General features: G+C 38.2%; 5 protein-coding genes across 5 annotated transcripts in view; 1 reads left to right on the top strand and 4 right to left on the bottom strand.

Moving 5' to 3' along the window:
* Positions 1 to 1,391: 1,391 nt before the first annotated feature.
* Positions 1,392 to 8,438, bottom strand: LOC136268615 (uncharacterized). Its single transcript, XM_066063998.1, has 5 exons — positions 8,297 to 8,438; positions 4,569 to 5,296; positions 3,637 to 3,813; positions 3,377 to 3,581; positions 1,392 to 1,821 (listed from the first exon to the last, which is right to left on the bottom strand). Exons 1-5 carry the CDS (start codon positions 8,343 to 8,345, stop codon positions 1,517 to 1,519), a joined length of 1,464 nt encoding a protein of 487 aa, XP_065920070.1. The 5' UTR covers positions 8,346 to 8,438; the 3' UTR covers positions 1,392 to 1,516.
* A 1,696-nt stretch (positions 8,439 to 10,134) lies between these two features.
* LOC136237250 (eosinophil peroxidase-like) lies at positions 10,135 to 12,933 on the bottom strand. The gene is made up of 2 exons (XM_066027587.1): positions 12,715 to 12,933; positions 10,135 to 12,663 (listed from the first exon to the last, which is right to left on the bottom strand). Exons 1-2 carry the CDS (start codon positions 12,788 to 12,790, stop codon positions 10,250 to 10,252), a joined length of 2,490 nt encoding a protein of 829 aa, XP_065883659.1. The 5' UTR covers positions 12,791 to 12,933; the 3' UTR covers positions 10,135 to 10,249.
* A 1,024-nt stretch (positions 12,934 to 13,957) lies between these two features.
* LOC136237262 (tRNA methyltransferase 10 homolog A-like) lies at positions 13,958 to 16,323 on the bottom strand. Its single transcript, XM_066027602.1, has 9 exons — positions 16,141 to 16,323; positions 16,043 to 16,095; positions 15,730 to 15,833; positions 15,615 to 15,686; positions 15,490 to 15,564; positions 15,236 to 15,323; positions 15,129 to 15,187; positions 14,267 to 14,372; positions 13,958 to 14,207 (listed from the first exon to the last, which is right to left on the bottom strand). Exons 1-9 carry the CDS (start codon positions 16,266 to 16,268, stop codon positions 14,041 to 14,043), a joined length of 852 nt encoding a protein of 283 aa, XP_065883674.1. The 5' UTR covers positions 16,269 to 16,323; the 3' UTR covers positions 13,958 to 14,040.
* On the top strand, positions 16,316 to 17,178 carry LOC136237263 (small ribosomal subunit protein uS9-like). Its single transcript, XM_066027604.1, has 6 exons — positions 16,316 to 16,407; positions 16,463 to 16,528; positions 16,577 to 16,678; positions 16,725 to 16,821; positions 16,875 to 16,922; positions 16,967 to 17,178. The coding sequence occupies exons 2-6, from the start codon at positions 16,472 to 16,474 to the stop codon at positions 17,110 to 17,112; spliced, it is 450 nt and encodes a 149-aa protein (XP_065883676.1). The 5' UTR covers positions 16,316 to 16,407; positions 16,463 to 16,471; the 3' UTR covers positions 17,113 to 17,178.
* Positions 17,179 to 17,713: 535 nt separating this feature from the next.
* LOC136237247 (RB1-inducible coiled-coil protein 1-like) overlaps positions 17,714 to 24,825 on the bottom strand; it is a 14,737-nt gene continuing 7,625 nt past the window's right edge. The window contains exons 7-23 of the mRNA XM_066027584.1: positions 23,823 to 23,937; positions 23,715 to 23,768; positions 23,541 to 23,595; positions 23,354 to 23,475; positions 23,096 to 23,214; positions 22,985 to 23,050; positions 22,812 to 22,898; positions 22,398 to 22,497; positions 22,137 to 22,280; positions 21,184 to 21,287; positions 18,931 to 20,933; positions 18,510 to 18,633; positions 18,405 to 18,453; positions 18,307 to 18,354; positions 18,222 to 18,259; positions 17,970 to 18,165; positions 17,714 to 17,919 (exon numbers count right to left, since the gene is read on the bottom strand). Coding sequence (XP_065883656.1) covers positions 17,848 to 17,919; positions 17,970 to 18,165; positions 18,222 to 18,259; positions 18,307 to 18,354; positions 18,405 to 18,453; positions 18,510 to 18,633; positions 18,931 to 20,933; positions 21,184 to 21,287; positions 22,137 to 22,280; positions 22,398 to 22,497; positions 22,812 to 22,898; positions 22,985 to 23,050; positions 23,096 to 23,214; positions 23,354 to 23,475; positions 23,541 to 23,595; positions 23,715 to 23,768; positions 23,823 to 23,937 — 3,496 coding nt within the window. The 3' untranslated portion in view covers positions 17,714 to 17,847. The remainder of the gene's footprint in view (positions 17,920 to 17,969; positions 18,166 to 18,221; positions 18,260 to 18,306; positions 18,355 to 18,404; positions 18,454 to 18,509; positions 18,634 to 18,930; positions 20,934 to 21,183; positions 21,288 to 22,136; positions 22,281 to 22,397; positions 22,498 to 22,811; positions 22,899 to 22,984; positions 23,051 to 23,095; positions 23,215 to 23,353; positions 23,476 to 23,540; positions 23,596 to 23,714; positions 23,769 to 23,822; positions 23,938 to 24,825) is intronic.

Below are 24,825 nucleotides of genomic sequence, written 5' to 3' on the forward strand. Positions count from 1 at the left end.
ATGGTGTGGCCTTAAAGAGCCTGGATGAAAAAGTTGTGAAATCAAAGGTGGCAGCCAAGAAATGGCTACACTGATGTTTATGATAATAAATTATAAGAATGCACACATAAAATTTATTAGCATTAACATCATTACAACCATTTCTTGGTTGTTTGTACTTTGGTCCCAAAACTAGCCTATATATAGCTGACTGCGTGGTTTATTTTTACTCACATTTCTTCTTATCTATATACAAACACAATGATGAACATTGAAGACAGACTTATATAAATGTGTTGTATTGCATACTTTACTTCAAAATATTTAGTAATATTATTGTAATATACTATAATAGAGCACACATTTTTGGTACATCAAGTTATAATTAATTACTGGTACCAAATCTTCCATCAGACAACTCCTAGACAACATGCACACAGTTTACACACATCATAGTGTTCACAAAAGATTTTCTTGCTGTAGTAAATGGACACATAATGTGACCAAGATTAAAATCAACAAACTCTTCATGTTGTAAGTACATGATCACATGTTAATGTAAATACAGCTCTTGCAGGCTTCATTGACACCATATATATTTCAATATCATAAACATGAGCTACTATGCATGCATATCATCTTGAATAGTTCATAGCCATCACAGGAATGCTCATGCATTGCATGGCCATTTCACTGTATAGCTGCTATAATCCACTCTTATCTATAGGCATGAGCTAATAAAAACGAGCAATGCAAGTGCTGCAGCAATCACTATTATGCTCACTGATGTGAAATACTCCAATTAGCTATATAGTAGTAGTTGAATGCTGAATTTTTGTTTAACTCCATGGTAGTCATTCTTCCCTATAATATAGCCATGCAGAGCAACACAAAAGTACAGAATTGCAGTTTGTTGTACAGGCAAGTCTGGTACAGTCCAGGGAACATTGCATGATGATGTATATTCTGCTCAATACCAATTCAAAAGAGCTGGCACTATACCTAAGTATGCATGTACCATTATAGAGATCATATCACTATTATATTATGAATTACTGCATGCTTTCAGCATATACAAAATAGAATTTCAAGTTGTTTTTGTTTTTTGTGGAATGTTTGTTTTCTAGTGTGTGTGTTATACAAAAGTCTGGAATGTTATATAATATTATAGGCTTGTTTTTTATAACTGCATACGTTGCTCTTGACAAATATGTCTGATCACCAAATCTAACATGATATATAATAGCATGACAATATGTGGTTTAGGTGCATAGTTGATATGTTCACTGTACACTGCATGCAGTAATACGTCCCAACATACATTTAATCCATCTGCCTAAAAAGGTAGCTATCACAAAACATATACTGGTATGCTATTTTGTATGATCATAATGTTACATGCATTATAGTCTGAAGCATACTGTCATGCTATTTTTTTTTTACATAATCACTCCACACTTTAATCATGAATTATATACTTCAACAAATTTAATTGCATATATATAGCTTGGCACTGTGTGTACATGACTATTATCAGTCAAGATAAACGTTTGACTATCTTGCTTACTAGCAAATCATCAGCGCAATGTTCCTTCAACACTGCAAGAAATCGTTCATAAGTTTCTTCAAAATCATTTTTCAAACTAATATAGATAACATCATCAAGTAGATATTCTACCTTCTCCATCTGGGTATTTTTGGCTTGAATAGTGCTCTTGTGGTAAGGAGCAATTACACGTGCTGTAAGCAAGTGCTTGAGTAAGTAGCCAATTGGTAATGCATCAACTAATGCTGCGTAGTTGTCTAGTAACTTCTTACAATAGTTCTTTATTTTAACATCTACTAAAATAGTATAAATATAAATATATATAACCAAATTATACAAAATGCATTTAAGCAATAATAAGAGATGCACCAAAAATAAGTGTAAAGCATATTATAGATCAGTTGGGTAGCTATTTACAAGTTTTGACACCAAAGCAAATTATATAGTCATGAACGGTCTGGGGGTAGCAGGGGATGCGTGCATGTGTAGCTATACTTTGGTAAGTACCATTATTGTACGTATGTAGCTATATGAGTCATGATATCACCATGACACTAAAACCAAATATTGACAACGAAAACAATATACACTATCTCAGAATAATAATGTAGCAAACACAGACATTATCAATTAAAGCTAATTAACTTGCAGTATTTGTGATTGCCAACATGATACACCTAAACCTGTTCATTATTCAACACTAGCACCATAGGTGGTGGAGATGGAGGGGGCAGGGGGTCCACGGCCCCCCATTTTTATGGGACAAGAAAAGATCTAGATACTCTAATAGAGCAGTCACAGTATTCAGAGAAGTATCAATTCTGCCAAAAAAAATTGCAGCAGAATAGGGTGGTAGTTGCAGTGAGCAAAATGTTAGCATACTCGTGAAATTGTAGTTATGCAGCTGGAAATGACAAATTAATGCTGAGCAAGAGACAAAGTTTAAACTGAGAACATGCAATATTGAACACAATAGGTGGAAAATAAAAGAATTGCTGGAAAGAAAGTAAAAAGCAAAATAGACTGATCCCTACATTGAATGCAAGGTGTAGGGAAAAATATGCTGAAAATCTACATACTACAGACAAGCCATTCTGGTGTTGGTGCATCAAACAGCTGCTAGGGGTCCAGGATTTTAAATTAAGCTTCACTTTCCAGACACATTTTGTGTCACACCTTTTCACCTAATATTTTCTTGCCAGTTGCTGAAAAAATCTACCAAACAAAGTGCTTATAATTTGGGACCCAGGAACAGTGGCGTAGCTAAGGTGGGTACTAGTAGGGCACAGGCCCAACCAATCAGTCCCAGTGCCCTACCAACTCAGGTACTCACCGTAGGTAGCTAACTATAGCTAAATTGTGTGATACAAGGTGCAATATGAAGCCTCCTTCAGCTACGTAACTGATAATAATTATTATGCAAACAAAACGTATGTACAGTTAGTGTCCTACTAGAGATGACACATTTTAGCTGCAAAAATGCCACCAAATGGAATATCAGCATGTAATTTTCAAAAAATTTCCAGGGGGGGCATGCCCCCAGACCCCCCTAGCTGCAGCATGCTTTTTTGCTGCAGCTTGTACATATACAATGGTGCCCAACCAATCCTTCTGGGCTAGCTACACCACTGCCCGGGCAAGGATTCCATGTTGTGGTAAACCATGCACTTATAGCATTCTACTTAAGTTTAATGCTACAGCCCTTAAGCTACAGAATAAAGCTTATAATCTGGTAGTGAAAAAAAATTGATTATGAAATGATCATCCTTATTATGTATTTATAGTCTGGCCCATTATGGACATATTGCTGTTATACACAAACTTAATACAACGCTATCACTAATATTGTACCTTGTTCATCCTGAAGGAATGGAGGTGCAGGATACAACAAATCAAACTGAGTACTAGGCACATCCACTACTTGTATTCCTTCCACTACTAGTAAATCCAATTTATTGTTTGGTTGTCTTAGTACATTTAAGCATAGGCTGACATAATCAAACATAGGACAGTCCTCTCTAGGACAAGGCATTCTATCTATATCTACCATTGCAATCTATAGCAAAAGGTTATCTGTATATAATCAAATATGAGCAATTTCAAGCACTAACCTTAGCATCATGTCGAATAATCCTAACATAGTCGTCAACTGGTAAGTCTTTATCAACAACACTTAGTCTTGCACAAGCTTCGTCTGGATTACCAGTTGCAAGAAATGACACTTCTCTTATGTACACATCAAAAGGTTCCTTGATTCGATGACCATCTCCAAAATATTTTTTAACATTCTATATGCAGCAAATAACCAACATACATATTTATAACTAAAGTACATTACAAATGACATTTCATTGCCTAAAAGCTTCTGATTTATCAATGGTTGATCCAGCATAGGACATTTAAATCATTGTGTATATAATTATATTGTGCATGCATGTATGTAAAACATATCCAAAGCATGCAATATGTATGGAGGGGGGTTACCAGCAGGGGTGTATGTAGAAATTTGGAAAGGGTTTCCACAGCAGCTAAGTGACTGTTCTATTAGAGTAGTTAACAATTCCTGACTGCTTTACTAACATATACACTAAAATGATGTAGCTACATTGTTATATATAAGCTTAATTTATGTCTTGTTCCATGATGGATTGAAAATCGTTTATACTAGCTACTAAAGGTGTATTCATTAAGTAGCCAACTGCATAATTTATACAGGAGGATTTAGAGAAGGGCATCTTCTTTACACCAACTAGGGAGATTGGTCAAAAACCATACAGTAAGATTCTGCTGACATTCAAAAATAAGGAATACAGTTGAAAATTGTACATGGCATTTAGATATTTCATCACTTTGTAAAGTAGATTTGTAAATTTTCAACAATAATATAAAGTAAATATATATTTATAGCACTATTCATCTGTATGTTGTACTTACTACTTGGATTTGCCCTCCTTTAAGCTATATATATCTGATATGATTATATTGACAACAAATGATGCAAACAAGTAGCGATATGTTTATTGTTATATAAATGAAATTTTACCGTGAGATAACTTTTACCAAATGGTACGATGCAATAATATCCTATCCACTTAATTTCTTGATGACGACATGTAGGTAAGAGCAATACATCATAATATCGCTTTGGATAAGGTCGAATAGGATGGCATTTGAGATAATCTTCAATAGGCTCACCAAAATGTAATGTTGATTTATACATCAGCGGTTTGCATACAGAGAAATTTGTCATCGCTTGCAACGCAACAAAAACAGAAAAATTATTTTTTTCTGTGCCTTGAGTTGCTTTTAGTAGTAAATCTTCAAGTCGATTTGCAAATATGATGCCAAGCGTACTGAGCTCAGTAACTTCTATAGAGCCAAGTGACGATCCAACTTCAAATTTTCCTTTTAGAAAGGTGACCATACCCAGATTGTGAGTAAAAAAATGCATTCTAGATTTATTCCCAAAAGACTTGATACGGACGCAGTGAGGGAAAGAGACAGTGACAGGTTTTCTGAATTTCTTCACATTGCAGCCAATATCAAACACAGCACTAACGAAGAGATCTGATTTATCTGGTACAGAAGCTGTCATCTCAATTATCACAGTCTCATCAGCACAACCAGAAGGTAAAGTTAGGGTAAGATCATGAGGTTTCCAATGAAATGTTCCTCCATCTGTCCCACTGTATTTCAATTTTGCTGAACTACCAACAGGAATCATGTGTATTTCTTCACCAACAGAATTTGCAAGCCGATGCAAACCAAACGCTGCATGTATAAAACATACAAAGAGATTACATATAGGATCACTCATACATATAGTTATACATGTGATTTCTACACTTTATGCTGAAGCAACTAGCTGGGAGGAGATGTAGCTTTCTGCCATATGTATACCTGCTTGTAATGTAATGTACAGTTCACAACCTTGTCACTATACAAAATTCCATACAACACAAGATTGAGATAGTCTAAAAAAGTAGCAAGTCAGGGAAGAAACCGCATCTGCAGCACTAACTCATGGGCACACTTAGCTATGTAGCCTGCTAAGAATTTCTTGCAAATTAAATTTACTTGGTCATTTGCATGTCACTCTCATGACAATTTACTTTAGGCTCAAAGGTGAACTCATGACACACTGATCCCTACATGTAGCTCTTGATAAATGTAGACCACTTATAAAGTATGATTTATTAGATATTTGTGCACACATCAAGTCCTGAAAACTGTAAAATACCTATAACTTCTGGTGGGGTGCATCCTTTGAGTAAGGTTGAGGCATAAAACCATAGTGTAGCTACCCACTGGTAGTAAGTAATATTATTATATAGCAAGTTGCATTTGTGCAAATGTACGGGGATCACAGATAAAAAAAAGCTATAAAACAACCCAAACAAGGGAGGTCATCAACACCTGCAGCTATACTAGCTGACATTTAATCCCTATTTCAGCTCAATAGTATAGCTATGGATTAGTATATAGTCCAACTAGTATGCAGGGCTGCAGGAATCCTTGTTTCATTGCTTGTGTATCTGTGATCCCTATATATACTCAAAATTACTATCAAGCCCATAGCATTGATCATAGTCGAGTTATATATGCTTCATCAGTTAGAAAAGTACAGAAAAAATTTAAATTCCTTTTAAAATTTCATAGAAACTGGCTGGAATGGTTTGGGATTGCTCTGAAGGTATTTTTGGGTTAACCAATACCATGCACCAAGCTGTTACTATATGAAGGAAAAGTGAGACTGGTTTTTGGGTGATAATTTTTTTGAGCAAGAAAGCCCTCCATGATTCCTACTATACAGTACAAATAGCCCCTGCTACCAGATTGATTGCCCCCACCAAAACTTAATTAATAAAATATATAGTATATGTCAAAGTAGTGTAGTCCATAACTATAACTATGTACTCCCATGCAAACATTTGACAATCACAGTTTTGCTGACAAATCAGGCAATTCCAAATGTTAAAAGAGTTAGTTTTAGCCACTGTGATGTTTGATGAATGTTACTTAATTGCATAAATTGTATATATAGTAACTGAAGTCAGACTGCTTATATATTAATGTTTTTAGATCTGTAGAGAGAAACTGAACATTTTTCAAGAAAGAGGATATATAGTCAAAAGCGTGAATTTAATTGCATGCACATGAAAGCTATATCAGTAAAGCGTATAGTATAGCAAAACTCAAGGTGTTGTTATCGTGGTTGTCTCTATAGCTATTATTGACTGTCTTAATTAAAAATAGTTTTCTGTGTGAGCTGAGCTTGATTTGTGCCTGAAATTAAAATTAAACTGTCTGACAGAGTGGAAAGATTTTGTAAATCATAGGCAGACAATATATAGGATTTAAGTCAAAATATCTGCAAATATTTAAGAAGTATAAAAGTTGCTCTTTCATGTCTAGCATGCACAGAAAGACTTGTCCAAACTGATGGAGGGGATCAAAAATTGGTGGCTTATTCATTTATTTGCAATGAAAGCTCAGAATTGAGTATATAGTTGGAGTGGGTTACAATATCTAAATTATTACTTTGCAGAATTATTTGCACTGAAACAGTAAACTACATGTATCAGCATATAGGTGGATCTATAGGAGACAGGCCGGGGGGCTGAGGGAAATTATATGATAAAACAGTGTTTATTCCACTAAGAGGAGAAGAATAGAACCCTATAGTACACAAATTGTACTTGCATATAGTTTTGTATAGCTGGATGAATGAAGGGCATATAAATATCTTCTGGTTAAAATTAGACCTCCTATAGGAGCATTTTTGATAGCTATTTAGGTAACAAAATTTATGCTTTGCCAAAGCATATAAATTTGGTTAGTTAAAACCTATAAAGTGTACTAACCAAAATAATTGTTATAAATTTACAAAAGTTGTCAGTTAGCTAATCCAGGGGGGTTCATTCCGGTTCAAAGGGTTCCATGGAACCCACTTTTGAAAGAGCCTTTCTTACTCAAGATACTCTAATAGAGCAGTCACAGTAGTCTTTTGAGGAACAGTGTAGCAAGCTATGTATCTAGTTATAAATATAGTTGGTGAGGATATCTATAGTGAGCTAGGGGCAGCTATTGTGAGCAGGTGATGACCTTTTTTTTTTTTCAACTTACAGCTAGGCTGAAGTTGCAATTCCAGAGTGGAACCCCCCCCCCCCCTCTTAAAAATCTGCATGAATCTGCCCCTGTAATCACACTAGAATTGTGACTGTTTTATTAGAGTATGACTGCTCTATTTGAGTATCTTGATACTTCTGTTTGCTGGCCTGTTGGCTTCAGTTTCTGTACTTCTGAATACATGCAGTGTGATATATAGTCCAAAATAGTCCTGTAAGTCCAAGGTGGGGGGGGGAGGACAGCTGCCCACCTTTCCCTCAGTCCCTTATAGATCCGAAGATCCGCCTATGCATGCATGTGTACCATGCAGTGCATATATGTGAGAGTGTGTGATTGATATGACTGAGATCTATAGACCAGTGATCATGACAGACTTGCAATGGATACACTCTGAAGATCTAGTCTATTTATTTGCACAAGTTTATACATGCAATAGCTATCCATCACGGTCAGTTCCTCGGTCAGCTCTTTCATAGATCTATTGCTCTTTGATGTTTGTCCGGCTTTTCCGTCAAAGGTTTAGCTGCTCCATCTTAATAATAGGCAGCCTAGGCAGCCCTATATACTAGGCAGCCCGGTGGCGTAGGTAGGTCACCATTCCCCCCCCTCTTCCTTTTAGCAAGGGTCGTACGTCGTGCTCACCTGTCAAGTCCACTCCATCCAGCAGACTCAATGGATCCTCGACACTCATCTTGCTTGCAGTCTTCAGTGCAGCAGCGTCACGACCAACTTAAGCAACTGGCAGCTCTTCAGTGTAGCTAACTGAACTATATCATAGTAGTATATATTATCTATGACCATATGAACCATGTACTATGCTCCGATCTCTGACCTTCAATTCGTTAAATTAATTAATTTTTTTATCGCATGGCTAGCCTCTGCATATAGGCTTAGCTGTGAAGAATGTCCGGCATGCACAGTCATGGTGCATGCAGCTGTTAACTTTCTTCGTGCACTGATGGGCTGCATGCATGCATACTACATTTTATACAACAGAACTGACAGAAGGTGACAGAAGAGAAGCAAAATGTGCAACCGAAACAGAAAGTGAAACGGCTAAGTATGATTAACAACAGGACATGGCGGGCCCCATAGGCGTAACAACCCCGGGGGGGGGGGGGGGGAGGTGGCTGGGGACCCCTTGCAATTTTCTGATTGTAAATTCAAAAAGATCGAGATTCTCTAATAGAGTAGTCAGTTACTCTAATAAAGCAGTCACAGTATCCAGAGAAGCAGTGTAGTAAACTAGAGCCCTCCTATCTAAAAATATCTTGTTATGTCTATGCATACTATAGACACTGCTCAGTAACTGCAATTACTGAGCAGTGTCCGCTATAATATAGCTAAATGAGTTGTGACAACAGACTATATCCACGCAATTGACTACAGGGATATAGCTATACTTTGATCAGATATAATAAAATTGTGTAGCTACATGTAGATGTAATCATCTGTGAATTTAAATGCATGTAATGGGTCAATAGCTATGTCATGTATAATGGAACTACACACAATAAGTATTCCCTGAATATCACCTCCTCTGATATATGCGAAATCTTTATGTGAGGAGCATGTTTGGGTTTATCATTTGGAATAATTATAACAATAAACTCAAATGTTTAACTGAGGAGTAACTAGGTATACAAACAGGGCCCATGACAACATTTTTATTATAAAGATTACGGTGGAAGCAGGAAGTTTACAGCATCACAGCCTTTCCACTTTGTTATGAAGGGCTATAACTGTATTAGTTTGCATGAACATATAGCTACGCAAGTTGGATTTTTTCTACACTATCTCTTTGTATTTTATTTGATTCACACAGAGGGGAGCTTGTCTAAGGTAGCTATAGTGAAGCGCCGGTCAAATACGCATTTAGGATTATTGTCTAGCCACAAGGTATACTCCAGCAAGGACTGTACTGAAATGCCTACAACAAGTCAACAGCGTTGTGAGAACTTATTATAATTGTTTTGCTCAGTTAGTTAAACTCTTCAACATGGCCTACTTTTGTGAATTTTTGTTGTGAGGTAGCTTGGTTGCTTTGATGAACACTATTTAAAAGAAATGCATGATATTTAGATTATTAAAATGCATTATTTGTGACCATGCAGATTTGCAAAAAGGTACCCTTTTCACAGACAAAAAGTTGACCTATTTTTTTTCAACTTTGAAGCTTCATAATTGATTTTTCCATGAGTGTATAGATTCAGTATCTGGCATTTTGATCATTGATCACAATACCATGTTGTGTACACTGCTATCATTACAACATTTGTACATGCAAGTATTTGTGATTGTGTCACACCAACGTGTAGCATTAATTAGATACATCCTGTAGTCTCCAATGACAAAAATTACGCCTAGAAAAAATCCACCTCTGTGTTACAGGAGATTAAAGTAAGATAGAGAAACTATGTAGTTAGACTATAAACACACTACTCAGTATGCTGCAGGGGAGTGCACTGAGATAACACTAATTCACAAATTGTCCATACTGAACTATAGGTACATAGCTAGCTAATAACAAAATTTCACAAATCTGTCAACAAAAACTTCCTTAAAAATTACAATGCATCATGTGCATCTCAGAACTCAGAAGTAGAGAGGACACCTAAACATCACTGCTGCTCCTCTAATAGGATCAAACTGCAGACTACCTCCACCAGATTGACACTCATATAAATTGTTATATACTCCTATACTTGGGCCAAACCTTTGTTGAATGACAGCATAGTAGCTAGTGCTACCATAACTTCCACGTGGTAAGAAGCCTACTACTTGCTGTAAGCCACATTGATAGGATGAAGTGTAGACCTTGACACCAATTTTAACATAGGCATTTTGTGGTGGACAAGTAAACCTTAAACAGGCTGCTTTAGTGTAGGAATTGTGTGGGCTAGTTGTTTTACGGTCACTCATGACCCAGTTTGTTGTACTTTCTGTTAGTTGAGTAAATAGGACTGCAGTTGAACTAGTACTGTACACAGAATGGCTTTGTACTTTAATATAGCAATCTGAGGGAGATTGTGGTACTTCACTAGCCTCACTCCATTTTGTAAGATCAATAGAAGGCAATGTATTACAATGACGTTTTCCTTGAATGCTGCTGAATGCATTTGGCTGGACTGCAGTGATGTTGTCTGCGTTATCACAAATGATCTTAGATAAACTGGCCTTCCTGATCTCTACCAACTGCTCAGCAGTAAACACTCCGGGGTTCTTATAGTAGAAACGATCGCCATCTCTTAACCCCTTAAATGTGATGGCAAATATACAAGCAAATGTGGGTCCAATCCTTGCACCAGGTAAAGGAGCTTCAGCCAAGCCTCCTACCCACAGATCAATATTGTATTCACTACCATACAGCTCCAATAATTTCCTATGTACTGATTGGTCACTGATGTATCCCCAGAAGTGATACCCAAACTTGGAAGTGCAGTAGTTTCTGAATGCTCCGTATGATGGCAGGCCATGGTCTCTGCCACGATGAATATTGAGAGAAGCAAGGTCCATTCCTGCCATTCCCGGCTTTTCAAACAGTCTATTAGTTAGAACTAAGGACAGAAACGAATCAACCTTTCTGGATTGCTGGCTTAATAGTCCACGAAGAAAGGGATCAGTGCCACCATTGTCAAAGAATGCTTGTGGTTTGAAAAATGCATCGACCAAACGCAGTGGTGGTAGAGATCTTCCATTCTCATCAATGAGGAGAAACTCTGGTTGAATTTGAGAGTGGCCCATGCGAAATGCTGCAGTAGCAAAAGAATTGGGTAGACTACCATCAATATAGGGATTATATCCAGTGTATGGTCCCAATAGGTATCGTGTGTTGGTCACTCCTAATATCTCTGGCAGGTATTCTTGGAAGGTGATCACTTGTGCTTCAGCTCCTACAATCTTTCTTGTCTCTTGATATATCTTTTCATCGTTCCAGCTGGGATTTAGACGTTGAAGTTTCTTGGCTATTCTGTTGTGCTCACGCATGAATATTGTATGCATAACAGTCAAAGCTACTTGCTCATTTACCCTAAAGTCGCCAGCACGGAAACATGGCGTGGAGCCCGGACAATCACCCTGAAGATCTGCAGGAAGTGTGTTTGGCACTTTCCCTTCCTTCAAAAGACCATGGTGAAATGCTCTCAGTTCCTTTTCATCTTCAGGTTGCGATCCATAAACATTTGAAGCATCCACCCAGTGGGTGATTTGGTTGAGTTGTTGGCGTGGTCCGTATCGTACTCCTCCTGTAGGCTTCAAGCAGCTTACACCAGATCTGGTGAAACTAAGACAGTTACCATTTTGAATTGTTCCAACACCAAACTGTGGGTCATTTGATGGTACAGGAATTGGAACACATTCCCTTTTTTGGGTGCAAGTATTGCACTCGATTTCTTCTTCTTCAACAGCAGAGCCTTCCATCAAACTGGCATAATCATGATCAAGAAACTGTCCCCATTGCATCAACATGAGGGTTGCTTGTGGTTGATCAACAATAATATCACGAACCACTTGTAAGCTAATCAGTCTGGGAGAAGGTTTTCCACGGCTAAATGGTTTCTTTAGTATATAGTTTTGGTAAAATCCCACTGGCTGGCAAATTCCATCTTCATATGCAGCATCTAGTAGTCTTCTAAATGGAGTAAAAGCTGCTCCCAAGGTTGGGTGAAATGGATTATTGCAGCTTCCATCAATTGTACGATATTTATCAACACTTGGTGAGCTACAGTTTGGGGTCAGTTGATTACAGTCTGATGCATCATACAGTGCATCCACATCACGGTAAGGCAGTCCTGCCACATCTGAGCCTGTCATTGTACACACTTTGCTCACCATCCATTCCATTGCAACTCGAGAGGTTGCCTGTGCCCGTGCTTTTGGGTATGCCTTCTTGAATAGTCTCCTAAACAATTGACGTGGAGTAGTAACTGGTTGTCCATCTCTAACTGCCACAAGTTCATTTCCACGTGAAATGAGAGTACGAACTAATTCAGTAACCTGATCTATTATCTCTGAAAGAAGTGCAATTATTTTAACAAGTGGTATCATTTACCTCAACTAACCTGTGTTCCCATGGGCTGCAGGCATGGAATAAAACAAAATTGTAGTAAAGAAAAGTACCAGCAGTGCTTGCTGCATGTTAGCCCTTTTAACTGCTGTATAGAGATGTATCCTGTTTAGCTAAATATAATTAACACTAAAATAGTCTTCTGAGCAAAAATTGATTTAGTCACTGCAGTTATAAGGTCTCTACCTGACTATAAAGCTATTGTAGTAATTACTACACTTTATATGAAGAGCTGGGTGTTGTACATGTGCTAGAGGTCATATCATTGGTTGATGTTGAAAGAGGAAATTGATGTTGAAAATAAAAGGAAATCTCAAGGGGATTACCCTAACAATACCCCCATTAAACAATACTTATTGACATCAAATAATCCACAGATTCTTCATAATCAATAGCATATGCAAATTCTAAATAAAAGGTTACAGACCACATTAATATTTGTTTAACATGAAATACCCCTTGACTGTTATTAGCAGAGTACATAGTATTACCAAACAACAACTCTTTCTAGCAACTGTTGTGCATCAAACAGCGATACAGAATACAGTGACACGTTCCAATCAACAAATTGTATGAATGTGTTATCTATAGTATAAATGCAGAAGTCTTTAGTCACCACCACAGTGCTGGTTTATATGATTGATTATAAAAGTTTTAAAACACGAGCTAAAGTTGACACCACAGTGCTAGCAAGAGTTAGCCTTCCAATCTTCCCCACTATTTGGTGCTAGCTTGTTACAATAACCGAGTTCACTTGGAAATTGATAGAGAGAGAACACTTGAAGTGCTGACATTGCTTTTTATTCAGGACTTGATAATCATGCAGAATTTGGATATACTGCCATAAATGGAGTGAAACTATAAATAGTTAAAAAGAACAATTTAGTGTATAATACAGGATATTGAAACATAAAAAAATTCTTTGTAATCCGAACTTTGCTCCGCAACAGAAACTAAACAAACTTTTTTTTTGTCATAGTTGAACCCATGAGACTATTCTGAAGTGTCCTAATCTAAATTACTATACATCTACCACCTGAAATCTTATCTTTTAAAAGGGCTCCATGTACTATACTGTTGTTGGCCTAGCCTTGACTGCTGCTATCTATGCACAAGTCAGATCAATCACATCATAAATGTCTGGTCTGATTGTCTACATATTACAGTTTAGCCAAAATGTCTCAAGTGGTACATGTAGAAAGAACGGAATTCTTGAGGCACAGGCACATGCAATCAACAAATCTCTAAGCTGTTTTGGCTGCAAAATGAAATAGCACACTACCATGTATTATGCATGCATTGGTTAGGTGTGTTTTAAACATCATGTTTGATTTTCAGTTGGTGATTGTGCACTTGTCTCTTCTTCATTATCACTGACAGCAGTTTTACTAACATCATCATTCTTGTCAATCTTTCTGAAAGGAATAACCTTCTGAAATGCTTCCTTCCAACTGCCAGTCTGTACAAACCACAGCAGTATCTCAAACACTACAACACATTACACAATGTATGCAGTAAGGTGAGGAAGGTAAGCAGCTTGTCCATACCGTGGTTGACTGTTAGTACTTTTCTGCCACTAATGGTGACATAATCTGATATTGGCAGCTGAGCATGTTGTATACCAAGTTCTACTGCTTTATCATAACAGTATCTCTGAAATGATAGTACAAATTAAACCTCTGTGTGTATGTGCACACATATGCAGTACATGTGCGTGCATGTGTGATGAGGCAGCACGGCCAAGTGTGTGAAGCATTTTCCAGCAATAGCAAGGCGCAAATAGCAAGGTTCCCAGGGTGCCCTGGTGCTATTATAGTTCACTTAAATTTTACTCACATTGTTTCAGCTCTTCCAGTTATATTAAAGGGTGGACTTGGATGTTCACCGAGGGAGCAAGCCCAACTGTCCATGTCTCACATGATGGGAGGAACTTCAGGTATCCAAATGGTCAATTGTGAGAAATGGTACAGTCTCCTGCAGAGTACTACTCCAGAGGTAGATGCTCCAGCATTTGGCATGGCTGTGTCTATACAGGAGCTAAAGGCCTTACTTTGTGTGCGTGTGGATATGTGCATATAGTGTGTAGTGTGTGTCTATGAATAGTAGTCCATATAGTTAGTAAATGTGCATACATTTTGTTTGTTAATCACTATCCCCAAAAGGGACCCACAAGAAGGCTATATCCAGTATATTAAGGAGTCAGAAGATACTGAAACTGTTCAGTATAGACCAGGTGACTTTATCACCAGATAACTTAAAAATTTACCTAATGAATGGCATTCTCTCTGTATTCAATAAACATTGCATGTGTAGACAACCATGTGTAGCACATACACAGTGCATGTACAGTACATAAAGTGTGCAAATCGTTGTGCATGTGTATGCATGCAGGCTATGCAGGTGGTTTACCTTGTGATGGTTGTGATCTACTAGTCCTCCAATGATGTAAGCCTTGGTAGGGTCCAACTCTATTTAACAACTCATAGGAAATTGTGGCAAAGACAACACACACCTACCATTTAAGATGTTTGGTGACTCTGCAGCTAAAAACACCACATTATCCTTGCCAAATTGATCTATGTAGCTCTTACTAGTGATATTAACCTGATGATAAAGTGAAAATACTATTTCAGGACTTCATGCCACAGCCATATGTGTGAATAGAAATTGTTGTGGGACATAACTTTGAAGGTTTGATTTGCCAATTTTTACACAAAAATTTCTAATTTTAAGGACAAATGGCTAGTAAAGTTTATGGTATACCACATACATTCCAACTCTTATATCCGGACACCAGTTCATCCATCTTTTCTTCACACTTTCCACCAAGACTGGTCAAATAGAACTACAAAAATAACAAGGCTAAATATTTTAAAATATATCCAGGCAACTAACTTGTACTGGTTTCTCAGCTTTCCTGTTCTCTGAATAACATCTTTTACACTGCTTCAGTAACATTTTAATATCCTGAAATTGATCAATTAAAATATAACAGGAGATTGAACGTTACCTTATCTGCCATTAGTTGGTCATAGCCTAAATCAATAGCAATTCTTACACTACTAGCAGAATCATCAGACATTCTTCGTTTCTTAACAATAGGTAGCTGTTCACCTGTGGTAATTAATGTACCAGGTGTAGATTTGTTATCCGCAGGGTAGGGGAATTTGCAACAAGGGTAAGCAAACACCAAATAGTAAGGAACTCAAGTTATTCTTAGGTGTGGGGTACTTGTATAGATTTTTGCAAATCACCACCAATCCCAACCTAACTTTTGTTGATCTAGGGTATGCATTAATAGGTGTATAACGGCATGTCCATACCTTCTGCCTTACGTTTCCTTCTTTTCTCTTTCTCCTTGGCTCTTTGTTCTGCCCTATTAGCTAAATGACATAACGCGCCTGTGGCTTACAAATGATACCTCCATTGAGGACGTTTCTCTTTCATTTTCTCTACCTTAAGCAACCTCTTTCGTTGTTTCTTTGACATTTCAACCACACCAGGTTGGCTGTCTGTAGGGAGTGCAACGGTTGCTACTTCATCACTCATTTTTTTCTTTGTACGCCTTATAAAAATATTTTTAATATTTTGTTTGGCGCTATAGTACACTCGGGTATTCAAGCATGCGCACTAGCAAGCACATGTTCTTTTACTCTAATTAAAGCCCGGTGGGTGAAGAACAAGGAAGGTACTAAATCGATAGCTTTTGTTGTGATCTCGACCTTGTAGTTCAATAAACGTAGGGTAGAAATATGGAAGGAGACGAAAGAAAAACGTCTAGGCCATCGGTACAAGTGTTCGGTAGGAAAGTAAGCGTAATAACGCCCACTACGCACTTTTACATGTGGGTATTTTAGAAAACGGCTACAGCCGTGGCACATTGTAAGCAAGGTAATGGTCTTATTAAAGTGAACGGGAAACCGTTGCACCTCGTTCAACCGTCTACTCTACGTTACAAGGTAAGGCAGCCAGCTATTAACTAACGCCATGTTGGAAATTGTTTAGTTGGAAGAACCATTGTTACTACTCGGTCGCGAGAGGTTTGAGGGAGTTGACATTCGAGTGAGAGTACGAGGTGGTGGACAAGTGTCTCAAATTTATGGTAACTTGTTCTGTACCTGTCAATTTGGCTGTTTATTGTCTTGCATATTCTAGCTATTCGTCAAGCCATTTCAAAATCACTGGTAGCATATTATCAGAAATGTAAGTTATAACGTGTGTGGCCATCAAGATATTATTGTACATAGTTGTTGATGAGGCAAGCAAGAAAGAGATCAAGGACATCTTGACACAATTTGATCGTACATTGTTGGTTGCTGATCCTCGTCGTTGTGAGCCAAAGAAGTTCGGAGGTCCTGGAGCACGTGCTCGCTACCAGAAATCATATCGTTAACAAGAACATTATATTTCTTGTACAATTTAACATCTTATTTGATAAATGTGACCCATTCTGGCAAAATCAGTCTTATCATCTATTTAAAAATGTCTAGAAATGCCAGTTTTAGTATTGTGTTGTAGCTTGCCAATGGTTGAAGCTATGTGTACCAAATTTTCACATGTTTACACTAATTCCTTACCTTTGAGAGCACCCATTGTGCAAATAGCCAACAACAAAGTTTCCCACCATTTTAGATAGGTTTTAAGCCATGGCTGTATCAGGTAAGCTCCAAAAGGGAGGGAGGTGGGGGCCTGGAAGGAGGGAAAGAGGCTGTTCAAAAAAATTGAAAAGGGAGGAATTAGGCCAAGTTATGGGCCATTCAGGTCTCAAAATTGGCTGAAATGAAAGGAAATTCACAGCAGTGATACTTATTCAACACAGAGCTGTACAGCCATTCCCAGGCTGACCGGAGCTCCATTAAGGCCCCAGACCACATGTATGGATCGCCACATGGCTTGGGAAAAGCAGCCAGCAAAACCAGACCAGTTTTAGTTTTGTGAAAATTGAATCTGCTGACATGGGCGATAAGACTGGTTTTCCCAGACTGGGTTACAAATTAACATATAATTGTGATGATAAAAACATGACATGTTTAGTGCTAAGCATGAAAAGAACATAACTATGGAAAAAGTAACGTACATTTAAAAATCTTGCTAATATAATTATAAATACAAAGTAAATTGCAAATATTTAAACTTTCCATTCATCTGCAGTTAGACGGTACACTTGTGATCCCATCGGCACTCTAAGTCTGTTACCATCCTTTGGAGACAGGTATATGTTTTATGTGTAAAAAAATCTGTTATATATACCTTTTTGACTTCACAATGAACTCTTCCTGTAACTTTCCCTACTAACAATTTTACAATCTTGTTACAAGCTTCATGATGTGTAGTAAATGTGCCAGAACTTTTTTTGTCCAAGTAGTACACCTTGCTATCAACTGTGACAGCAAAATAGTTGCCATGCTTGTCTGGATAGAACAGAGCAATGTCCCCAACTTGAAGACTAAATAAATACAAATGAGTAACACATACGTCTTCTATAACAATACAGATACTAACTTGAGCACATTAACAGAAAACCAGGATGATGCTTTGGGCTATATCATACAAATTGTACAATATAATAAGACATCATACAGTTTACCTTTAGTGGCGCTTCTGCAGAAGGTACAGATGGTGACAATGCATTCGGCTATGCAATAGAAAATGTACAACACAGTATGACAATTTTAACAGACTTACTTTCGGTGCTTTTTCCACGGAGGGTACTATAGTAGAATCAGTAAGCTCTCTGTAGAAGTTAAAATACACCATTACAACAACCAACATTACAGTAGATGAGTATACTTGCAGCTAGAAGTTGAAGTGAACATGATTGGTTCAGTGGAACTCTTCTCCAAGACTCGTTGGCTCTCTTTGTAATCTCTCTCAATTTCCATGTACTTCTTCTGCCACAGATCAACTTTTTGTTCTGAAAAGCAAATCACTTGTAGGCAGACAGACAGACACAATAGTACATACAACTTGAGTTAGAACTCAAAAACAAAACATTTAATAACTCAAGGATGGAATAATCCACAAGGTACTGCTTGACCTCTAAAATTGTTTCAAAATCTTTTCATTCAAAGGTCTGACACCTTATATGAGTGTTTTCTAAACTTGTATTATGAGTTCATAAGCACCATACTGTTTCTGTGCATTTTAAAAACTCTATGTAAGTAATGTTCTGTGGTTGTCAAGTGGTATGTATGTATGCATAAAACCTTACCTAGAGTTGATTTTTGCTGTTCTATCACTTTATCTTTTTCTGCTATAATTGTTTGTAATTTCTTCACCTCTTTGCTATTGTGTTCTTTCTCAAGCAAACCATCACTCTTACATTTAGTGATCTCTTTGATGGCTTCTGCCTCTGCTTGCACAGCTTTCTTGTAGTTCTCCTCATATTCTCGTAACTTTGATGAAATGACTTCATTTTCTGCTGTTAGTTTGGTAGTTTCTTCCTCCAATTCTTTCTCAAGATTTTCTTGGACTGTTTTGAGTTCAGTTAATTTCCTTTCCTTATCATCTAGTTGATTTTTAAAGATGGTTTTCATCAGTGATTCGTCTTGTACACTTTTGTCTACTGTCTCTTGTAGTTTCTTTATTTCAGTTGCTGTCTTTTCTTTCTCAGCAAGAAATGTGTTTTCCTTAATGTGGTGCTCCTTGACACAGTCACTCAACTTGTTCTCTAAATTCACCACTGAAGATGAAAGCTCAGTAAGTTTACTATTCTTCGTACTAATTTCTGAATTTAATCTCTTTACTTCAACATTGAGCTGTTCTTTGTCTTTCCTCAGACTGGAGTTCTCAGATTTTAGTTCTTCAAGTTTTTGACTAAGTTCCTTTTCAGTTCGGTCAAGTGTTTCGCTCTTTTCTTGATGAATGGATTTCAACTGATGAAGTTCTTCAACCACTTGTGTATTGTATTTCTGTAACTCCACTTCAGTTGTGTTACACTTGGATTTCAATTCTTCATTATCAGCTTTAACCTTGTGTAACTCTTGTTTCAGTTTACTTAATTCTTCTTCTAACTTTTGTTTCTCCGTGTCCAGCTTTTGTTGGTGAGTTTTTTCAGCTGATATTTTTTCAGTGGCAATTTCTAACTTTTTGTTAAGATCACGGATGTCTTTTCCTTTTGATTCAAGCAATGTATCTTTGAGTTTAGTGTCCTTTATATGCTGTTCTTGCAACTGGGTGATTTCAGAGCTCTGGTCATCTATCTTTAACGCCTGCTCCTGAAGTAGCTTATCTTTCTCTTCAATACTTTGTTTGTACTGCAGCAATTCCTGTGGAAGGCTCTCCATTTTCTTCTGTTGTTTCAATAGTACAGATATGTCAGACTTCTGTTTTTCTATCTTCAGTTTTTGTTCTCTTTCAGTCTCTTGAAATTTCTGTATGCATTGTTGTAACTGCTGTTGAAGATTGTCCACACTTTCTTTTAACACTTCAATTTCTTTATCCTTTGTTTCAAATTTCCTTGAATGGGACAGTCTTTCTTCCAGAACTTTTCTTTGGCTTTCAGTCTGTTGTTCATGGAGTAGTTTATCTTTCTCTTCAGCTAGCTGTTTGCATTGTAGCAACTCTTGCTGAAGGGCTTCCATGTTAGTCTTTAACGCTTCAATTTGCTTATTTTTTTCTTCAAATTTGCTTGAATTGGACAGCCTTTCTTCCTCAATTTTTCTTTGGCTCTCAGTCTGTTCCTCATGGAGTAGTTTATCTTTCACTTCAACTTGTTGCTTGCATTGTAGCAACTCTTGCTGAAGGGCTTCCATACTTGTCTGTAACTTTTCAATTTGCTTATCTTTTTCTTCAAATCTGCTCGAGTTAGATAACCTCACTTCCATTGCATTTCTTTGGCTTTCATTCTGTTTCTCTGTCATATACTGTAACTGTTGTTCTAACTTTTCAGTTTCCATCACTTTCTCCTCAGACAAAGCAGCAAGTTTCTTCTCCAATGTTTCACTAGAACTAGCTAGTTGAGCGTTATGTAGTTTCAGCTGCTCCATTTCTTGCTCGAGCTCTTTTTTTTCAGTCTCGAGTTTTGATATTTCTTCAAATTGGCTCTCATTTTCTGACGCAGAGGTGTACATGCTGGCATCAACTTCATCCTGTGGTCGGCTAACAACAGGTCGGCTATCAACAGGTCGGCTATCAACAAACTGTTTAACTGGCTGGCTAGTAACTGGTTGTGAAACTGTCGTTGCTCCTTCTACAGTGAAGCTCATGGCATTGCTTTAGTAGTAAAATATAGTAGTAATGTAATAAGGTTCACAAACAGAACAGCAGAACTTATTTAAATTTTACAATTTTAGGCCTGCTTGTTTGAATATTTTATAATACAAAGGTTACTCTCTTTTAGAGTCACGTGTAAAAAAAAAGTGTACGGAGCCAGATCTGTTGGGACCAATATCTTTCTTTTACTGTTTTTAAAAGTGCATTCTTAATTCAGTAAGCAATTTTTAATACATGACATAGCACATACCTCAGTATTTGCTGCAGTTCTGGAGTCACAATGGCAGAAATTGTCTGTATCTCTTCAGCACTAATTTCAGGAAGTTGTAGGTCAAAATGACGATGAAGTGATGACTATAACAGAAATAATCATATGAAAACTGTTCAACACACAAAGCAAACTATATGACTATGCAGGGAACTATATGACTATGCAGGGGATTAATGGGCTACCTGTAGTCCTGTCAATCTTCCTAGGGCAGGAATAGTACCGTAGGAGACAGTATCATGTCTCACAGGTGAAGCTGGGGCATCCAGCTCCCCCAGGGAACACCAGATCCCCATTGATTGTTACAGCTGGGCAATATGAGTAAAATTTCTTAATCAAGGAAACAAAAACAACTGGGTATAACCTTGGGATTACCATGCCAGTGCTCCAACTGCTTGGCTGTGCTGCCTCACCACACACACACACACACACACACACACACACACACACACACACACACACACACACACACACACACACACACACACACACACACACACACTCACTACAAATGCACACGCACACACACTCACTCACTACAAATGCACACGCACATGCACACAAAGCAAAGCCTTCAGACACCATGCTAGCTTGGTCACGTCTACTCGGTGAACAAGCACTAGTGCACTGCTTAGGTATTATGAGTCAGAGCCAAATCCTCCTGGGGAAGGACTAGTAACCCCCAGGAGGTTGTACCATGTCTCACAGGTGAAGGTACCAAGGTACCCATTGATGTGGACATCAGGCCACCAAGTCCCCATTTAAACAGCTGGGTAGACTTGAGCAATGTGAGTAATGTTTCTTGCTCAAGGAAACAACAACAACAATGATAACCAGGCATTGAACCTGGAACCTTTTGAATATTTTTACAGGTCGGTACTCCAACCACTTGGCTATGCTGCCTCACATACAACACACACTAACATGTTTCTTACAGCAAATTCAGGTGGTCGGTCATTAAAGGCTTGCTGAAACAGCTGCATTAGGAAATGTTGACCATTTTCACTTATAAATCCTTTTCTTAGCTTTATTTCATCACTTCTGATGGTCTTGAATTGCTCAGTAGTGCTATCTGTCAGCTGTGTGAATAGAATATGTGGTAGTAATTTGTGTGTGTGTGCGTGTGTGTGTGCGTGCGTGCGTGTGTGTAGCGTAGTGCACAGTGATGTTTGCACAAGTACATCTCTACAACCCACCTTGATAAACTGTTGATGGAACCTCTTCCTCCTCACCACTTCACCAATAGCACACACTAGAATCTTTGGTGCATCGTTGATCTGACCAAGTATGGTAAACCTGTGGATCACATGACTGGATCAAATGACCAAGCTGAGTACAAGTACAGTTGATTGTATATCACACAAAGGTGAGGAAAACTTTAATACACCAGCTTTTATTGTGTGTTTTACTGGTGCTGGTAGAGGTCCAACTATGTATCTATAATGCTCTGTGCAGTATGCACAATTCCACTAACCTAGTGTTGTTTTAGTTAAGCATAAATTAAAACAAAACTAAAATTTAATTTTTTTGAATAAATTAAATCTCAACTTTCTTATTTACTAAACCTAAAACTACATAAAACTACAATTAACACAGAGTCACGTACTGACCGTTGGTTGATCCGACGCATTCTCTCCTTTAGCAGTGGAATGTGTCTCTCACTATCACTGACTTTGGTCTGTGCCTCTGATACTAACCTACACCATGAGATAATAGTGTGAAACAGCGTGTGTATTGATAAACATACGCGCATGCATGCACACACCCACAACACACCACTCACTTCAATTGCTGATTTAGTTCAGCTGTCAGTTGTTCCTTACAAGAAATACACTCCTTCACCACTGACCTAACAAACACAATCACATCCTCTACTACACTACACCATACTTACTGTAGTTCACTATGTTGCTTGCTCATCATGGATAGGGTCTGCCAGTTGGACAAAGTGATATCCTTCACCACTGACTTTTCACCACTCTTCAGGGCTCTCTCACTTGTCGCCATAAATTTCTGGAAAATCAAAGATAATTAACTTTATACAAAATTTCACCTTGTGTACAAAGTGACTTGTACAACCAACCACTTAACAAGGTTATTACAAGACTCTAGTACAAGAATACAACAGGTTTCATTGTACTGCATGTAATACCTTTACAAAGTCTTTCACTTCTTCTGCTAACGTTTCAGCTCGTTTTAGTGAAATGATCTGCTCATTGGATGACATTTTTGCTTTCCACTCCTCCAGAGCTTTGTTCTGGTCAGGAACTGAAGCTAAAGCATGAGTGGTTGAAGGTTGTGTGTGTGTGTGTGCGCGTGTGTGTGTGATTGTGACTTACCTATGGCAGACTCTGCTTCTGTTATTATGTTGTTCATTCTTTCTTCTCCATGAGACTATGAAATAAACACACACACATGTACACACTACACCACACCCACAAACATAAAGCAAAGCCTTCAGCTAGGCACCATGCCTACCCAGTGCATGTACACACGCATGCACACTCACGCACCTCTAAGGCACTTCTACACTCTTTAGCCAGGTCACTTAGTGTACTGCTCTGGTCCTAGACAATTTATCAGATCATGTGATACACACAACTTAGTCACATGATGCTCACATGTGTGCCAATCCAGTCCAACAGGGTGGGTGTGTGGGAGGTGTGATTGATGTGCTCACTTAGTAGCTGTGTGGGTAGGGTCATCTGTTTTAATAGCTCCAATACTTGTGGAAAACTGTATACAAGAAAATGATGTGAATGAAGTGCTGTAAAAACACTACATGTACACACACACACGCATGTACACACACGTGCGCACACTACCAACACACACACACACACACTACCAACACACACACTACCAACACACACACTACCAACACACACACTACCAACACACACACTACCAACACACACTACCAACACACACACTACCAACACACACACTACCAACACACACACTACCAACACACACACTACCAACACACACACTACCAACACACACACTACCAACACACACACTACCAACACACACACACACACACACACACACACACACACACACACACACACACACACACACACACACACACTACCAACACACACACTACCAACACACACACTACCAACACACACACACACACACACACACACACACACACACACACACACACACACACACTACCAACACACACACACACACTACCAACACACACACACACACTACCAACACACACACACACACTACCAACACACACACACACACTACCAACACACACACACACACACACTACCAACACACACACACACACACTACCAACACACACACACACACTACCAACACACACACACACACACACACACACACACACACACACACACACACACACACACTACCAACACACACACACACACACACACACACACACACACACACACACACACACACTACCAACACACACACACACACACACACACACACACACACACACACACACACACACACACACACACACACTACCAACACACACACTACCAACACACACACACACACACACACACACACACACACACACACACACACACACACACACTACACACACACACACACACACACTACCAA

The sequence above is a fragment of the Dysidea avara genome, chromosome 10 (assembly GCF_963678975.1).
Source record: "Dysidea avara chromosome 10, odDysAvar1.4, whole genome shotgun sequence".
NCBI lineage: Eukaryota > Metazoa > Porifera > Demospongiae > Dictyoceratida > Dysideidae > Dysidea > Dysidea avara.

Excerpts from the sequence above, each read along its gene's own strand:
- LOC136268615 (XM_066063998.1), bottom strand. The coding sequence starts at position 8,345 with ATGAGTGTCGAGGATCCATTGAGTCTGCTGGATGGAGTGGACTTGACA. Across the intron at positions 5,297-8,296 it reads GGATGGAGTGGACTTGACAG|CGTTTGGTTTGCATCGGCTT; the intron begins GTGAGCACGACG and ends TTATACATGCAG. Across the intron at positions 3,582-3,636 it reads TTATTCGACATGATGCTAAG|ATTGCAATGGTAGATATAGA; the intron begins GTTAGTGCTTGA and ends CTTTTGCTATAG.
- LOC136237250 (XM_066027587.1), bottom strand. The coding sequence starts at position 12,790 with ATGCAGCAAGCACTGCTGGTACTTTTCTTTACTACAATTTTGTTTTAT. Across the intron at positions 12,664-12,714 it reads TGCAGCCCATGGGAACACAG|AGATAATAGATCAGGTTACT; the intron begins GTTAGTTGAGGT and ends CACTTCTTTCAG.
- LOC136237262 (XM_066027602.1), bottom strand. The coding sequence starts at position 16,268 with ATGAGTGATGAAGTAGCAACCGTTGCACTCCCTACAGACAGCCAACCT. Across the intron at positions 16,096-16,140 it reads GAGAAACGTCCTCAATGGAG|GGCAGAACAAAGAGCCAAGG; the intron begins GTATCATTTGTA and ends TTTAGCTAATAG. Across the intron at positions 15,188-15,235 it reads GTCACCAAACATCTTAAATG|AGTTGGACCCTACCAAGGCT; the intron begins GTAGGTGTGTGT and ends GTTGTTAAATAG.
- LOC136237263 (XM_066027604.1), top strand. The coding sequence starts at position 16,472 with ATGGAAGGAGACGAAAGAAAAACGTCTAGGCCATCGGTACAAGTGTTC. Across the intron at positions 16,679-16,724 it reads CGTCTACTCTACGTTACAAG|TTGGAAGAACCATTGTTACT; the intron begins GTAAGGCAGCCA and ends GAAATTGTTTAG. Across the intron at positions 16,822-16,874 it reads ACAAGTGTCTCAAATTTATG|CTATTCGTCAAGCCATTTCA; the intron begins GTAACTTGTTCT and ends TGCATATTCTAG.